Source organism: Tigriopus californicus, chromosome 8 (assembly GCF_007210705.1).
Source record: "Tigriopus californicus strain San Diego chromosome 8, Tcal_SD_v2.1, whole genome shotgun sequence".
In the NCBI taxonomy this organism is placed as follows: domain Eukaryota; kingdom Metazoa; phylum Arthropoda; class Copepoda; order Harpacticoida; family Harpacticidae; genus Tigriopus; species Tigriopus californicus.
The window spans coordinates 14163169-14181477 of NC_081447.1; the positions used below are offsets into that span (position 1 = coordinate 14163169).

Genomic DNA, 18309 nt, shown 5'->3' on the forward strand with positions numbered 1-18309 from the left:
GGTCGTCTCCTCTCGTCTCGTCTCACGCGTCTCACCACTGTGGTCAAAAAGCCTTATCAAGTTTTGAGAGAAATGCGCTTATCCATCTTAACAGTCTTCTTCCTTGCAAAAACTATAAGAAGTAATTTTGACGTGATTGATTTATTGACTTCTGGCTCAAATTTGACGCTCATATGGCTAATAGTTAACAATATTTGTTTGGATATTTCTGTTGGAATTCAAAAAGGCTTTTGAACCACTGTGGCAGTCGCTTCAGTGGTGAGACGAGAGGGGTAAGCTGATCCAGTGCTGCCAGATGTGGTGATTTATCACCAAACTGGTGATTTTGCAAGTAATTTTGGGACAAAATTTTGCTTATCATGATTGGTGATTTACAGCAAAAAGTATCTCGAAATCTGGTGATTTTGAAAAATCCGAAAAATCCAACTTTGATTGGCTAAAATAGGAAATCTGTTTTTAAAAAGGTACACATAGCCTTGAAATAGATTATAAACAAGTTACAAACCACCTGCTTATGTTTTCCATCAATCTGAAATAGCTCTTTAACTTTGCAACTTTTTAATATACTCTAATTCAAATATTGGAATTTACTTCTGTTTGATCAATGAACTTCTCCTGTAAAAATCAGGCAAATCTTGACGTTTTCTCATGATTTTTGTGGTAAATGGTCATGAGGTGGATGGTTAGTTCGGAAAAATTGACTTACCATTACTTTTATGACACTTGAAAACCTTTATTTTCTTAACAAAATTGTTCTGCAATACACTTGTTAGGCTCTGGCATTATTGCGGTTTAGTTTATGAACTGAGATTTACCTTTTTCACAAAATGCTCCCAAAAGCCCCCAAAATCTGGTGATGAAACTGGTTATTTTTGGCAAAAGTTAGGTGATAATCGATCCATTTAATCTGGCAGCACTGAGCTGATCATTGAAGAATCCAGCATATGATTTATCCAATACGGAATATGAAGAAAGAAGCTCCCTAACCTAGTAAAATAAAACTACCAATTCGAACAAAATGGAGTTTGTGTATGGCTTTACTATCGATTCTCCTTACATAGATCATGGTATAATATGGTTATCCTACAACATTATCTCGTTGCTACGTTTGATTTCTATAGGTATTCTCAGGCATGGGCTGATGGTCACGCGTGTCGCCAAACTGCTGGTTTATACTCGGATTTGCCCGGTTCCGCCCATAAACAGCTGGATGATGACCAACGTCACCATGAAACCGACTTCAACAACAACAACAACTGAAGTTGAGGTTGATGCACTTGGTTAGTATTTGATAAGGCAATCCTTCATGGTTTGGGGGCATGACATTTCAATTGTCAGTGGCAACATGTTGCATGATGCTCTCAGTCTAGGGCGTCAAGTTCATGTTGATTTGAGGGGCTTGAGTCGCTGAGTGAAGGGGACACCAATCTGCAACGCAAGAGGGAAAGATCGTGTCATAATACATACAAATGGATTTGAAGAGGCCCAATTAAAACATGCAGGACAAATTTAGAGGTTGTATTATGTATCACACTTCGCTTCACTCCGTTTTTCCCTTTGTTAAGCTTGTTGCCGGTTTGTAACAAGATAGTGTACTGGGGAGAAAAGCTCTCTGAAACCTCGCCAGAAGTTGTTTCAGCTTTGCATTCATTTCGTGTCGTTTCCATTTTTAATTAGTTCCTTTACTTTGATCATCTCCTTCTACAAAGGTATGTATTGACTATGATAGGATTGATTGTAGAGACCACACATCGACTTTGTCCTGGACCATAATTTAAGGATGCTTCAAAACATGATTTGTACTTAGAAGTCAAAGAAATTAGTCTACATGGAAATGAAATTTTTTATTGTTGTAAATGCAAGTATTTCTCAGCCCCTAGGACAAGAAGATCGTGAAAAAACAATAATCAAGCAAGTTTTTGCCTTAAAAAACACAATAATACTTCATGCGTTGCATCTTGGACAAGGGCAAGTTTCCATCTTCACTAAAGTTAGCTCACGTTGTTCAAATTTTCAAAGGGGGAGATAAGTCGCTCCCCAGTAACTAGAGGCCGATTTCTCTCACTTCAAATGTTGCGAAGGTTTTTGAGAAGATCATGAAGTTCAAACTTGTAGAGTTTCTTGAAGTCCATGATGTCCTTCCACCTAGTCAGCAAGGGTTCTGAGCGCATTTTTGCACGGTTACCCAACTGATTGAACATTTAGAACATATTATTGAGGAACTCGATAGATATGAGTCAGTTGATGTTATCTATCTTGATTTTGTCAAGGCTTTTGATAAGTAGATCATGGTCTTTTGTTGAATAGACTTCATGACATTGGGATTCAAGACAAGGTTCTCAATTGGATAAGAAGCTTCACAAATTGTTAGGGTCGAGCGATCCTTTAGTGACAGACATGATGTCAAGTCAGGTGTTCCCCAGGGTTCCATCCTAGGGCTCCTCCTTTTTATAATAGTCGTTGCCCCGCTTCAAAAGCTTAGTCTTAATGCCATTCTATCTTCTTATGCTGACAATACAAAGTTAATTTCGGGTAGGAATGGCCAAAATTTCAGTAGCCTGGAAAAGGTCCTAGATAGAATCTACTCTTGGGTTGCTGAGAGTAACATGGCCTTGAATGCATTGAAGTTCCTCTCGATAACCTTGGGGTAGACGCCATTGAACACTCTGCTCGTAGGATTTAAGTGTATGTAGTCCTCCAAAGTAATGGCAAAGTTTTTCGAACATATGGTTGAATACATCGCTGTTTAAGTCCAGAGATAGTATGTACAAGTCGATTGTTCAGCCACTTATTAAATATGCATCACCCATTTGGGCTCCAATGAGCTCAGCAGGTTTGCAAATGGTCGACCAAGTCCAAAGATGTTTTACCAGGAACATCGAAGGCGTGAGAGAGCCCTCTTATTGGGAGAGGCTAGAAAGGTTGGGATTAGCCAGTTTTCAGAGAAGGGACGGAAGATATTTGGTAATAAAGGGTTTCTTCCGGCACTGGGATTTGAACCCACGACACCTGGGGAGTAGATACTTGCCTTTTTTTGCGTTGTATTATGGTCCATAAAGTGAACAAAAAGCGAAATAGTTTTCAGCCAGCCTCTAAATGGTGCTTTTGATTTGATGTCTACAAAATACTCAATAAGAATTGGTTGATCGCTGTCTGGGATTTGCAGGAAGAAGCTCCTCTAATGTGTTGGAAGCGTTATGATAATACCTGATCAACTATTTGTTTTGATCGACTTTGCGACATCGTGTTTCTGTTGTGGTAATGAAATGTAGTCCATGGTTTTCTTTCCATGAACTAACACGTTGTGACTGGAACGCTTCTAGTTTCGACTTTGGAGGATGAGCGAGTTGGTGGGAGGAAACGAAGGAAGAATGGAACAAAGGAAGGACCATGGGTACGTCTTCGGCATTCGATAGGTCATAAAAGTTTATATCTCGCTCTCGTCACTCTCAACCATGAGAATTGAGACGTGAGAGCCAGGAATACCAAAACTGGGAAATGAGTTGAAGGTGAAATGAATTCACTTCCCTACCTCGCTCTCATCTGTTCCATTCCACCATTCCCAGCCCTTCAAGTGCTTTGCTCTTTTCTCCATGTGTCCTGTTTTGTAGCTTGTTCGACAAAATCTAGGGCTTTTTTTTTGCTCAACTTTCTTCGACAGGAAACTGATCGGTTTTAGATTTGGGAAACAACAAGATCCATTTCATCCATCCATCATTGAATGGAAGTCGTTTTCAAACAGTGAAACATCTGAAAAACCGGCACCTTTATTTTCCTTGCTCCAAGTTAAGCTTGACGATAATCAGTTGTTTGGAGAATCATGTAATTGAGGCGCCAAGTTAAATCGACTTTCAACGACTTCAAATAGGTCTCATGTGAGCTTCTGTTTATTTGGATAAATTTTGCTTCCGTCCAAGTTTATATTTTGTAACAATCCCTCACTTGATTCCCGACCGCCAGTGAGCTAGACCAATGGATATATACTGTATATCAGGTAGTTCTCGTTCCATTTATTATCTCTTTCTGTGGCAAGGCCCAGATTAAGTGGGACAGTAGTTGGACGAAACGGGTGCATAAATTGCCTTCCACACTCATCCTCAAACCCATTCATTCTTCTTTGAGCCTCCTTAAAACGAGCTACCAAAGTTTCCTATCCTTTTCCAAAAGACTTCAAGAGGCATTAGCAATATTTTTTTCATTTTATTTTGAATCAATGACGACCTGCGACGGCTTTAATGTTGGTTTTACGAGAATGCCAACAGAGGACCGTTTCAGCCGACCCTTATATTGAGTGTCTTCAATCTGGAATGAGTGGGATCCCCGAGACGTCACAATCGGAAAGTTTTCGTCAGTCCATCCGAAATGTAAACGCCGGTTCCAATCCATTCTGATGGAACATCAATAAAAGAACACCGCTTCGGAGAAAGAATGAACCTCGATCCGAAATGCAGAGGTCAATTTACAGTAGCCTGAACGAATCGGGGAAGTTGGGACCGAATTACCATTTCAACGAACGCTTGTCCTTTCGCCCAAAAACGGAAAAGCGGTCCATAAACAAACGAAAACTTTCCCTCTTATCCTGAAAAGATCCAGGGAAAACGCTTGCTAATGGATTTGAACAGGAGGATTAACTAACCAATGCCCATAAGACCCACTTTGGTCGATTCAACATGCAATTCCCAATTGAACATGGTACACAACTCACAGAAAATTAGAGGGAACCACTCATTTATTTGGCCAAGACCAAGGCTTCTATCATTCACTCATACACAGTGGTAAGGGACTTCAAACTGGATGCATCAGCGATTAAGACTGATGTTGCGTCCCCCATATCCCCTGTATTTGATCATTCAGAGTGATTCATGTCATTACTTTGGCTTAAAATGTCAACTATCAGCTCCTAACATAATCTGGAAAGGCATTGCTCTATCCAAATCTGTGGTCTGACACTGTGGAACGAGAAGTGGGAAAGTCAAAGAGGAAACAAGGCCAATATGTCGAGTAACTCACTGTTGACTGCAAGAGGTCGATGGTGTGGTTGGTGGTAAATCAATTGAGGCGGCCGCAACTTGGTGGAAAGTGGGAAAATCTGGTGTTAGCTTTTTAGGTGAAGGGATGAACATTTTTTCCCATGGTTTCGTCGTCTAGGACGTTTTGAATCATTGTATGAGGCACTTTGAGCATCCATTCGTCGACTTCGAAGACGACGATGACTTGTTTTCAATGGTCAAGTCGGTTGTTCCTCTTTTCGCCGGTGTTTCGTTGGTTAATGAATTTTCTAAAGTAGGGGACTCGCCACCAATTTCGTTCTGAAACGAGAACATAATAGTCAAAAGTGATAAGCTAAAGGCTTTTAACCAACCGAAAGCAGAAGAAGCACTGATAATTTGAAGAAAGGTCTTTCTTCTTCAGTGCGATAATTCAAAATGTTTTTTTTCCAGATGACAAAGCTTCTCCTTAATTCATCTCTTTGATATTAAATTTGGAGTTTGTTCCGGTTTCGGATAAGGGCTCTTTCGGTCCATCAGAAATATTCACCCAAAAGCAGTATTAGCGTTAGTAATAACAGTCTTTGATTCAACCTGTTTGCATCTATTTTTTATAAAGTATTATTTCTATAAAAAGTTGTATATAGTTGCATTGTCATTGTATAAAAAGGACTCAGGCGATTTCGTTTGCACCATTTTTGAGTCAGAAAGACTCGTAGTATAACTCAAGCAATTGGGTTGTTTTTCGTTCACAGTTCATCAGAATTTTAATAAAAGTTACACACCTCTGAGTCGTCCCCAAGGTCGTTGGCCTCGTCAAGGTCGCGGTTAGCGGTCCCCCCTCCACTGGCGCCAGCCTCAGCCTCAATCTCACTGAGCTGCGATTGTGATTCATCGTTGCGTCTCAACTCCTCGTTCACCCGGATCTTGGCCTTCATCACCTTGAGCTTCTGTTGCTTTTTCACCTTGACCTTTTGCCACTCCTCGTACTTCTTGATTCGCTCTTTTCGATCTCGTTCCCGTTCCATTTTTTCGAACACATTGTGTGCAATCCCCAATGTTTCTCCCATCTTGATTGAAAAGCACTTAGAGTTGCAGTTTCATTTCGAGTTCAAAAAGAGCCAAGTGTGCCAACGCGTTCACACCGCACTTTTCCATATCACCCTGGGAACAAAGGATGAGAAAACACTCTAAATCTCGACTTTCCACTTCCAAATTCCACCAAACAGCAAGGGTGATTTGGTTGGCACAGTTTGAACCGAAATTGTACAGCCTTTCAACTTTCGATTCTCGACGGTCAAAGGCAATGAATATTTCATGAAACCGTCAATGCTAGAGTTCGTTAGAGGGTAACAAAAAATGACGAGAGCTCTTGGGCATCGATCCAATTGTGAGGAAAGTTGTCCAATGTAGAATTTCGAGAACCGATAATTGAGAATTAATGGACATGGAATTGTTGGAGTTAATTCTAAGAGTTTCTTTCTCGCAACTCTGCAGCACTACTCAAAAAGTATTGTGCACATTACCTTGGTGGGTGGCTTAGGAAAGTGGAGCACCTTTTGGCCGAGCTGCCGTAACCACACTACTTCAGTTTGCTTTTAAGTTAATTCGATGGCACAAGACGAAGCAGAAAGGCCAACGAAGTGCGTCGGCTTCAATTCCTCCTCTGAACTGGAACACCCGTTTTGGGGAGAAGGCTCGGGATCAAGGTGCAAGAGGCAACCAGGATAGGGCTTCCGTCCCTCTTTAGTTTGTCTTGGGTTCGTCCTCTTTCGTCTTCTTCTTTGCGGGCAGGTCTGACACTGATTTTCAATGTCGCCGACATAGAGTCACTTAAAACTGCTCGAGGAACACTCAACCCACCGGATACAAGAGCCAAAAGAGCGACCGTGTCAAAGTTCCAAACTTCTGGAATGGGTTCCCATAGCTCTTTTCTATTTCCGTCCCATTGCCAGCGCTCACGACTGGCGGAAAGTGACTGAAGAGGAGCTCACAGTTCGAAAAGTATTTCCTAAGCTATCATTCAACATTGGCATTGCCATACCATTAGAACCATACCATTGAGTCTTCCATGATGAATCCGTGGTTCAATAAGTTGGACCAGTTCCCTAGTGAACTGGTTGGCGCCGTTCCAAGGCTGAAAAAGCAAATACCGACGGCTAGGTTCAAATTGGGCAAGGATTGAGCCAGGTGTAATACTCCACCAGGACCAAAAGACGGGTTTCCCGATCGGTTCCTAGTCGCAATCATTGAGGAGAGAAACTTCATGAAAGATCTACGAATATGAGACCCAGAGGCAGGTGGTTCCACCTAAAAAAGTGTCTCTTTCTATGGAAAAACTTTTTTCCTTCAAACAGACTGGCTCACAAGTAATTAAAAGGAGAGCAGTATAACTTTCAACGATTTATGATGACTGGTAAATGATAGTTAGAACGTTAAGTAATGCCGGAGGAAGTCTACAATAAACGCTTCTTTATGATCAAAGGTCAACGAAGTCGACGGGGTTTCGATTTGAATCAACAAAAAATAATAGGGAGGAGAAGGGACGTCATTTGATTTTCGTTAGGTTAGTTACAAAGTTCCAAGTTTGCTTAGCAAACATGACGTGGCCAAACAAAGCTTTCCAAAAGCAATCTGAAAGGGCTCTTTTTGCATGACGTAATGCCTATGCCGTCAATATATCCAAACGTGACATTTAAAAACATGATTAATGACCTGCATGTCCTGCTGTTTGCCCGTAAGTGAGCGAGTGAGTGACAGAGTTACACAACTGAATTGCGAGGACTAAACAACGACCATATGGTTGGAATCCACCAACCTATTTCAGGCACTGCTAAACTCTTGTGCGAGGTGGGGTTGGTTCCGTGTGCCATGTTTGCGATTTCCAGCCTTGGTTTAGATCCATTCATCTATCCACCCACTGTTGTTGGTTAGTTTCAGGACTTCTTTGGCTCGGAAGGTGCATTTCACATTGGTTGAAACAGGCGCCTAAAAGATATATAAGAATCGAAATTGGAACCCATATGGTTTTGATAAATCAGGCCAAAATATTTTGTTCTTGGTATTGCAAGTCCATCCAAAAAGAAAGAAAGCCCATGGTTGGGAAAGGGTAGGAAAGTCTCATTACCGTCACAAAAGGCACTTTAGCTGTTGTATGGGGCGATTAATAACCAATGGACATGAACTAAAATGGAACCAGTTATTGAAAATTCTATGGACAGGCGACGAAATTTGGCTATTATTATTGTGGGCAGAGGTAGTGGGACCAAAAAGATGATATCGGAAATATGGACTTGAGTCACTCCAGGTTTGTTTTTGGTTTTAGTCCTGTGTACTGCTCCGTTCACAAACAGTAAAGGCCAACCGTCAGTTTTAGGGCAAATCCTTTTTACCTTGGGAATAACGCCAAAAATGATTTAAAACATTTTCTCACGCTCTGCCCACAAGCAACGTACTAGTGAGAGAGAAAAAACCAACGGCTTTGTACGTCAAAAGAGACGAGTGACTTTTAGAGAGAATTAATCTGAAAACCCTTACCAAGTCTATAGTGAGACATCTTTTTGCTTGAAATACATCGAACATCAAAGATTGTTAGGCAAATGACAAAGACGACATCTGGATGAAGTAAGTGGATTACTCTAATCCGAATAATTATTTGTCCAAAACGCCTGAAAGATCGTCACCTTTAGGACCAAGGTCTCTTGATAGTTCGTAAGCTTTCCAAGCGTGGAATTTTAATTAAATATGCTTCATTTATACAACGAATACTTCAGTCATTGAAAGATCGTCAAAGCATACTTTAGGACGAACTGGAAATTGATAACTAGATAGTCAATCCAGTCGACTGAATCACTACGGTTGTATTCTCTCATTGTAGAGCTCTAAGTTGTTCAATCTGGCGTTCATTGGACTGAGTCAGGCCTAATATTGTTCCACAGTCATTACTTAGGCCAGGACACATGAAAGTCTCAAGATCAATAAATCGGGCTCTCAACGGCTCAATCCCAATCATGTAACAGGATAAGACGCATATTTCTTGCATTAAGGCGACTTTCTCTAAAATATCCTCCCCAGTTATCATTTTCTAACTTCAAAATCTATTTATTTCAGAGTTGCAGTGGTGCAATAGGTATGCTCATTTTGACTATTTTTTTTTTCAACTCATATTACTCAAACCATAACTGACCGATTGGAAGTCAAGGCTCGAGGCTTTTTTTTAGATCAACAGATCTGGTTTGTCCAGTTATATCTACTGTTTGTGGTGGTGGTCTTGGAAGCGCTCAAAAGTTTCAAGTACGAGGGTGTGGTTCGGTCCGATCCGTTTGAATGGCTCACACTAGATTGCACTTTGTAATTGAACTCAAATAGAACAGGAGAATGCGTTTTCAAACAACGAGTACAATGCAGGAGCCAAATAAGACCACTGCATTGTCTTAATACAAGGAACAATGAAAGGAATTATTTAGAATATGTGCCTCTGTCTTTTGAATCTCAATACAACATTGTGTCATGAAACCAAGACTGGGGTTCAATATTTTCAGAGACGAACATTTAAAATAATTGAGAGGAGTCGTGGTTGGTGCACATTCCTAACATGATTAAGGTCACTGGTTGGGTTCTCCATTCTGACCTTTCTCCCGCACTTTTTTAAACTTTATTTCTTCCATTATTGCGACTCTTGGTCTACGTACGCTAATCTACACCTATACACAAACGAACTGCCATTGTGATACCTGACATGAGCATTCCTATGTACAACAAAGATGCAGTAAATGGCTTCGCTGGTGAAGTGATGTTCAAATATCCGCCAAACAAAGCAATCAAAATAATTGGAAGCATATCTTGTGCGCGTTGATTAATCGAGTTCCTAAGGGTTCCTATCCAGAAAATTTAATTTCCCCCAAAGTAGTAGATTGATTCAAACTTGTATGTACGGGGTGCCTTGATGTTGCTAATTGTTACTTCAAAATAGAACAAGAAGTCGGATTTTTCAGTCCTCACGAGCGAGATCCCGACCAATAATCCTAACCATAGAATTCCACATAGATCTCTGGTTTATGTTCGATGTTTCAATAGGAAATGTCATTGGTATATTCAGTAACCGACGAACTGTAGAACCTTTTCATCACTCGAATTGTAGATTGGTTCAAATTTGAATCCCCAATTTACCAAATTTGTATGTACTTGATGTTGCTAGTTGTTACTTTTAAAAAAATATCAATCCTCCAAATAAAGCAGCTTCTGTGGATAACTCCCTCTAGAAAGACTACAAATCGGGATTCTATTTGTAATTGGAAGATCTTATGTACGGTCAAAAAGAAGATCATTTCTTCACAGGTTGTGGTTCGATATATAAGGTGATCGGCATTTGGGAGGTGATCATTGTGTCGGAAACTGGAAACTACTATAGCTCTTGGCTAGTCAAAAGGGAAAAAAGCCAAGTCGGGTTGAAGGATCTCCAAGGAGCTGACCTTGACAGTTCTTGAACTGGAAACCGAAAATCCGGTTTAAGCCTCCTCGGTGATACGAGTCAAGTTTAACCTCTTATTTTGTTAACGACGACGATTTACTTCAATATTGGAATTAGAGCTGGATTTTGCGAAGACATTGGATAGGGGGTCAGTTGGAACTGCTCGACTTCTTGGCTGGAGAGCCCCTCCCTTATGGCATTCCAGACTTACGTATTTACCCACCATTTTGGGCCAATTCCTCCTTGTCTGGTGGTTGACGACCAGTCTGCTCCAATTTGATTATGTAACTAAGCTCACATATCTGGGTATGTCTTTCACCCATGCGTAATGATACTTAGTCTCCTTACTGAATTCTGTTTTGCTGGCTGATTGTACCGACACCTAATCAATGTGAATGACATGAACTTCGTTTTTTGTCTTTCGACTTTGCATAGAACCAATGGAGGAACATAAACGCAACAAGTGCCTTCTTGGCCGTACGTCCGTATAGGACTGTGCGAGGAAAAGGGCATGAATATTTAGATTCTTTGAACAATGCAAAGCTCGATGAATCGGGATGGGAGCTAGGATAATGCATTTTAACAACTCACCGCACGGGCAATTGTGTGGGTGATGATAATCATCATCAGAAATAAGCCTCCTCGTTGCCACTCTCCTCGAGCATTTCAAATATTGTCGTGGTGCTCCTTGCAAGAGGAATATGTCAGAACGGTGTAGATTTGTACGAGCACATGGGTTGAGTACTACTTTCAGCCGAAATAGACACCCTCCTCCCAGATGAGGTAAACTTGAGCTTGGCGCCTCTATCCAGTGCACGTTCGTAGAAGGACCTAAGCGACATCTGAGCCCAACCAAGTTCTTAGATATGCATACGCGTCTGTGAGCATTCCCCAGCCCTCGAATGGTTGCCCTGCAAAATTGCTAGGCCTGGGATTACGTCAGGATGTGGACGAAGTGGCGGAATGATGGAGGTGGGATAGATCATGGGCGATGTTAAGAGGGAATAGGAGGAGGACAAGGTGCCCTGCCCTCGAAATGACCAGACCCAAGAGCTATGTTTGACGACGACATATAAAAGTGAGCACCGTTAACAAATGGTCATCAGTTTGATCTGGATCTACCAACAGTAGCAGTTCATTTTCATCAATTCTCACAATGAAGGCTTTTGTAAGTATTACAATCTTGGAGTGATGAATGCCCACATGATGAGCCTTTCCGGTTTTTTCAGGTTGCTGCTCTTTCTTCTTTGGCTGTGGCCTCCGCTGGCATCATTGCCGCTCCCGGAACCTACTTGAACGGTTTGGGATACAACGGTCTTTACGGCGCTGCCACTCCCTATGGTGTTGCCGCTGCCGCCCCCTACGGTGTTGCCGCTGCCGCCCACTACAACCCCTATGCTTACGCCAGTGCCTACCCCTTGGCTGAGCCTTACTTCCACCAAGAGGTCCTTGCTGAGCCCTATGTCCATGAGGATATTGAAGCCGAGCCCTATGTGCACGAAGATATTGAGGCCGAGCCCTATGTGCATGAGGATATTGAGGCCGAACCCTATGTCCATGAGGATATTGAAGCCGAGCCCTACATCCACCAAGAGCCCATTTCTGCTCCCGTTGCCATTGCTCCCGTTGCCGCTCCTGCCGTGATCTCCACCTACAACACCGCTCCCATTGCTTACAATGGAGCTTATGCCGCTGCTTACCCCACCGCTTATGCTGGTTACAACGGACTTTATGCCGGTGCTTATCCCACCGCCTTCGCTGCCCCCGCTTACAAAACCCACTAAACAATGCCAACACCCCATTGTCAGCGTCAAAGAGTTGAACACAGTGCAAATATCCTCAACACCCTCGACAGACAGGATGTGGGTCGTCAGTTCGATAAAAGACTAAAAAATCAAAAGAAAAAAAGACTTGTCCTGTGACCTCATTCAGGCCCCCGTTCCCGCATCAAAACTTTTACGTGGAGCCCACATCCCCCGAACATCCTTTCTATGTAGAACCAGCTACAGCCCAGCAACAAAAAAGAAGAGAACCAGCACTTCTAAAGCCATAAGAGATCTTCGTGAGCTTTTCATGAAGGTCTGTTGTGTTTGGTGAAGATTTAAGAACTTGAGTTCTGTTGATAGTCCATGAAAATTTCAGCCGTCACAGGGACGAAATAAAGATTCTCAAAAGCCTGACATTCTGATAGTGTTCTTTGGCAGGTCATGCAAATTTCTGGTTGGATAATTGTAAAAGTTTCATTTAAGCTTACTATTATGAAGTTTGTTATCAAGATATTCCTCACTTACTACAGTTGTATGTAGGAACAGTCTTTGATCCTCTTTATCCTGAATTACTAAGCCCTAAATCATTACGGCCTTGCTGGAGCGGATAGTGTAAAAGGTCGTCTTCACGAACTGATTGAGTAAATGGTACCATATGTAAAAATAATACAAATGGAACTCACGAAAATTAGTCTGTGGGCAGTGGGGTTTGGTGTTCAATGTATCTATTGCGACTGGTTCTTTAACCAATTTTCGTTTCACGATCATAAATGCGTGACCCTAAATCTTTTATTAATCTGTTTGCCTCACCATTGGAAACTTCAATCTCAAGATAATCTTTTTTTTCAATTTATCACTAAGCTGCTGGAAGGGCAATAACTAAGTACTACCCAAAGTACACACCTCAACAAAGACCATTTTGGGCCTGAATCTGACGTAACCTAATTGAATGATAATTGACAATATGAATGCTATGATACACCAAACATGGTTTACGTTCTGCTCTTCAGAAGGCGCTTTGTAAGTTAGCTTCCAGTAAATGTAGGGCTGATTAGGCCAATTTCTCTTCATTGAACTGTAATGCGTCTGAGTTGATTTTGACTAATTCTATCAAAACATCATGCATGATTAGTAACCCAAGTCACATTATGTCGGGAAAATAATTTACGTTCATATCATATTACGAGTAGGTTATTTAGTAATGACCGTGTCCCATCTGCATTCCCTTTGGGCTGGTTGACGTTGAAATAAGGGCTCCTAATAGAGTATATGTACCGCTGAAGTTCCTGCGGACTTGCACCAGAAATCATGTTCCTGATAATCGTATTTCAGTTTAGACGATAAGGATCCTTTAATTTCATCATATTATATATTTGGAGAAGAAGCTCAATGTGAGCATTGTACTTAGATCCGTTCGCACATCTTGAGCCACATTTTTAAAGTTTTGTTGTCTCCGCTTTCTTTTTACAATGACCGAAAATAGCTAGGCCATAATATATTCGAGGCATTAGGAGGCCCTTTATAACATAATAGTAATTGACGTGGGAAGATTCTTTTTCAACTTATTGATGGTGTCTATTATTGCTCTACTTTTGTTACTGAGAAGAAGAGTAACATGTTCGTTTCAATTCAGGAAAGATCTTTAGATTAATTCGTGGCATACTTAATGTGTCAAAGTCTTGCTGGGGTACCGTATTGGCAGAGCTTCTGCTTTCCAAATAGCAAATCCTAGTTCGATTCCAGGCTTGCCAAGTCGAAGCTTCTTTGCGGTATTTAAATTCCAGCATGAGTTGCTGCTTTAACAGCTTAAATGGGCGAACCTGCGGTCATTCCCAAGGGTGAGGTATTGATTAATGTTGGCTGTGTGGTATTCCTTTAATAAAGTCTGGCATCTTTAGGCGCATTCTCTCGTTTCTACCTTTGTTGTCCGTAACAAGACGAAGGAGAGGGCACTCCCTCCGCTCAATGAAATTGACTGTACGCTCAACTCACCCAAAATAGGTAACTTCGCTCGAACTTCTTTTTGTCAAGGTATTCTGCATGAGCGTGCACAGGCTCTTGTCCTCTTTTGCTGATTGACTTCGAAACCGGTCAAGATGCCTTGCCTTCCACCTGCCATGACCAGGATCCCGACGGCATTTAGAGCACGCATTTAAATGGGATCGCTAAGTAAGAAATAAGACCTTTCTAAAGACCTTGGAGCATTCCTCTTCCAATGTTCTGCGACAGCAAACTATCATGTTTAATAAAGCATTTCTGAAGGTTCAAAAAAATCTTGGACCTTAGAATTTTGTTAATTTTTATTTGGATTGGTTTGTTTTTTCACGGGCTTTTCTAACCGCTACAAGGAATATAATCCCCAGTACTATTAAAATGAAAGGTTATAATTCGTCTATTTATTACCTTTCAATCTTTATATGATATTTGGTCTACCAACAAATTTGAATCGGCAGACCGCCTAGTCCTTGAATGTAGATTAGTTGCATTAACAAAGCTAATAAAAAGCTATATACAGCCCATTGATTGATTGTCATTCTGCAAACAGGAGGGGTATTTAAGAAGCAGCATACTTTAATCTTTGCTTATAGCGCTCAACATTTGTCTTTACTTGCAAGTACATCCTTTTACTCTACTCCAATAACCAATATATTCCTCTACCTACCTGTTAATGTGCCCTAAACCAACTCCAGTCATCTTTGCCATGATATTATACTGTAGTCTGGCTACTTTATTCTTTTATTCTTGAATTGATCTCTGTACATGATGTTTATACCAACAGTTTTATACATTTTGCAATCAGGCATGACCAAGAGTCGCAAAAAAGAATATCATTATTAATATCTAAATATTATCTAAACCAATCACTAAGTAACAAGACGCTAAGTAACAAGACGATGTTATATGTTTGGCGCATAGAAAACCAAGTAACTAGAATGCTCAGGCTCCACAGGAGTTGTACTGGATGAGCATGATTTCAGGTCAGCTGACGCTGGGTGGCAAGTGACAATCACACTTCGTGAAATCTCCCTTTAGGCAAGTTGAATCATTCCCATGAATCGTTCGTTAGTCTTGTTTTCTTATGATTTCTTTTGATTCTTACAAATATGCATGTAGAAAGAGCGGTAGGATAATAAAAACATGCTTTTTGGGCATAACACACGTAACATGTTCAAAAAATTGGGACATTAGCAGAGCAAATCACATATTCTATTAATTGCCCTTGTTTAGCAACGCATCTCAAAGGTGTAGCAAAATGTATCCAAAATTGCAACGCAATGATGAGGCATTCGGATTTTCGTTTCAATCTCCCAACAATTTGCTTCAATGTGGGTGACGTGATTACACCTTTACATAACCAAGATAATTCTGACACCTCTTGAGGTCAGCCAGAACCCAGGCTTGTTCCTTGGGTTTCAGTTAAGTGTTTCCACCACATTTCGGTGTTGAAATTGTGGTTAGACAGCTTTCTCTAACCCGTTTTTTGAAGGGTGCTAGAGGATAGCAATTGCTCGGCAAGGGGTCATATTAGAGGTTTCTACTCTGAATTTGGACGAGCCGTCAATGATTCAGATTTGTCCCATAGTTGCCCTAGGAATTTTGACTACAAACGGAACTTTTTGACAACCAGCAACAGCTGAAACGAAAACATGCGATTGCAGTGCCCTTGATTGATCTATTCATGAAGTTATCTATGGTTTGGAGGTTCAAAATCTTGCACTGCACCTCTAACCTTGCCCAAAGGGTATTCAATAATTGTCTGCACACAAGTACCTTACTTTCAAACATTGACAATCGGCTTCTTTCCTGAGCTGGATTCTTCGATGATCAGCTTACCCCTCTCGTCTCACCATTGAGACGACTGGCACAGTAGTTCAAAAGCCTTTTTGAAGTCTATCAAAAGTATCCAAATAAATCTTGGTAGCTATTTGCCACATGAGCTTTAAATTTGAGCCATAATCAAATACATCAATAAGGTCAAAATTACTTGTTATAGTTTTTGCGAGGTAGAAAACTGTTAAGATGGATTTGCGTATTTCTCTCAATACTTGATAGGGCATTTTGACCACTGTTGTGAGATGGGTGAGACGAGAGGAGCAGAGACGATTGTATCCAAGAATCCAGCTCTGGTCATAAACAAACAGAAACTGAATATGGGATTTAACTCTAAAATGATAGATTTAGGGTGAAACTTCTTGTGCAATTTTAAATTTATTGACCATTTCGCCCGGGGTCTTATGAAAACCAATATATATCAAAGTATATAAACACAATGGTAACTTTTAAATTTGAAAAAGAGGGCATCAAGAAACGAATCAACCACTAATTGCTCTCAAATCTGTTCTCTAACTTTGACATATAAAAACGAGCACTGCATACAAATGGCCATCAGTTTGATCTGGATCTACCAACAGTAGCAGTTCATTTTCATCAATCCACACAATGAAGGCTTTTGTAAGTATTACAGTCTTGAAATATTTTCATGGAGTGATGAATGCCCGCATGATGAGCTTTTCCGTTTTTTCAGGTTGCTGCTCTTTCTTCTTTGGCCGTGGCCTCAGCTGGCATCATTGCCGCTCCCGGAACCTACTTGAACGGTTTGGGATACAACGGTCTTTACAGTGCTGCCACTCCTTATGGTATTGCTGCCCCCGCACCCTACGGTGTTGCTGCCGCCGCTCACTACAACCCCTATGCTTACGCCAGTGCCTACCCCTTGGCTGAGCCTTACTTCCACCAAGAGGTCCTTGCTGAGCCCTATGTCCATGAGGATATTGAAGCCGAGCCCTATGTGCACGAAGATATTGAGGCCGAACCCTATGTCCATGAGGATATTGAAGCCGAGCCCTACATCCACCAAGAGCCCATTTCTGCTCCCGTTGCCATTGCTCCCTTTGCCGCTCCTGCCGTGATCTCCACCTACAACACTGCTCCCATTGCTTACAATGGAGCTTATGCCGCTGCTTACCCCACCGCTTATGCTGGTTACAACGGACTTTATGCCGGTGCTTATCCCACCGCCTTCGCTGCCCCCGCTTACAAAACCTACTAAACAATGCCAAGACCCCATTGTCAGCGTCAAAGTGCTGAGCAGAGTGCAAACGTCCTTGATATTCTCAAAACAAGAATGAGGATCATCAGTTCGCCAAAAGACTACAAATCAAAAGAAAAACCCCCTGCATGTGACCACGCAGTGAGCAGAACCTATTCTTGACCATTTTCTATTGTGGGCAGACTCATCTACAGCCCAACGTCATGAAAAGAAGAGAATCAACACTTCAAAAGCTATACAAGATAACTTTGAGCCATTCACGGATGTCTATTGTGTTTGGTGAAATTTGTAAAACGTGAGTTCTGTTGGTAGAAACGAATCTCTTTGCTATCGAGCGACCAAATAAAGAGTTTCAAAACTATTATAAAATGTATTAATCTTTTTGGCTGTCCTCTTTGTGCGCAATGTGACTTCTTCTCACAACCAATGCTGTTGATAGTCTGTGCAACAATTTAAGATAGGTAGAGCTATTGGCTGACAAAGAAAATGCATGTGTAGGTGTTTGAGAGTATGTAGACTTCAGAATTTTTACTTGGCTAGGATGGGCCACAGGAATTTCTGTTGAATAGGCAGGCTGCTATGGATTAAAGTGCTTAAATTTGGTCCAGATTCTCCGTCAGGAGCGACACTGGCAAAGGCAAAGCATTCTGAAAATTGAAAACCACATTCATATCACTTGAATGACGGGCACTAATATCATATGGAAATTATGATTGCAATGAAAGCAATTGAAAATTTCACTACATAGTTGCCAAATTACAATTACACAAATTTCAACATAAGTGTAACCATACAATGCTGTGTTCTCATTTTTGTCTGTTCTCATTTCAAGCGTGGTTCCCAAATGACATTAATGCGCGGTAGTCATTTGAAATTGTTTCAATTCTCAAATTTCTGTCATGCTGATCCCTTTCCAGTGGCGTCCCCTTACGGAGAATCTGGACCCTATCTGAAGCACTTTGATCGATGGGCAATGATTGAAAGATGAGTCTTTCAGCTGTTTCGTAAATACTTTGTCGAGTCGTCTGGAATCAT

The 18309-nt window shown here is 41.2% G+C and overlaps 2 protein-coding genes and 1 long non-coding RNA gene across 3 annotated transcripts; 2 read left to right on the forward strand and 1 right to left on the reverse strand.

Moving 5' to 3' along the window:
- Positions 1 to 1019: 1019 nt before the first annotated feature.
- LOC131885623 (uncharacterized) lies at positions 1020 to 6671 on the reverse strand. The gene is made up of 4 exons (XR_009373857.1): positions 6515 to 6671; positions 5774 to 6152; positions 5011 to 5309; positions 1020 to 1428 (listed from the first exon to the last, which is right to left on the reverse strand). It is a non-coding gene; the product is annotated as an uncharacterized LOC131885623 (long non-coding RNA).
- Positions 6672 to 11466: 4795 nt separating this feature from the next.
- Positions 11467 to 12638, forward strand: LOC131885449 (uncharacterized). The gene is made up of 2 exons (XM_059233501.1): positions 11467 to 11626; positions 11688 to 12638. Exons 1-2 carry the CDS (start codon positions 11615 to 11617, stop codon positions 12240 to 12242), a joined length of 567 nt encoding a protein of 188 aa, XP_059089484.1. The 5' UTR covers positions 11467 to 11614; the 3' UTR covers positions 12243 to 12638.
- Positions 12639 to 16605: 3967 nt separating this feature from the next.
- LOC131885495 (uncharacterized) lies at positions 16606 to 17643 on the forward strand. Its single transcript, XM_059233558.1, has 2 exons — positions 16606 to 16676; positions 16750 to 17643. The coding sequence occupies exons 1-2, from the start codon at positions 16665 to 16667 to the stop codon at positions 17272 to 17274; spliced, it is 537 nt and encodes a 178-aa protein (XP_059089541.1). The 5' UTR covers positions 16606 to 16664; the 3' UTR covers positions 17275 to 17643.
- The last annotated feature ends 666 nt before the right edge of the window (positions 17644 to 18309 follow it).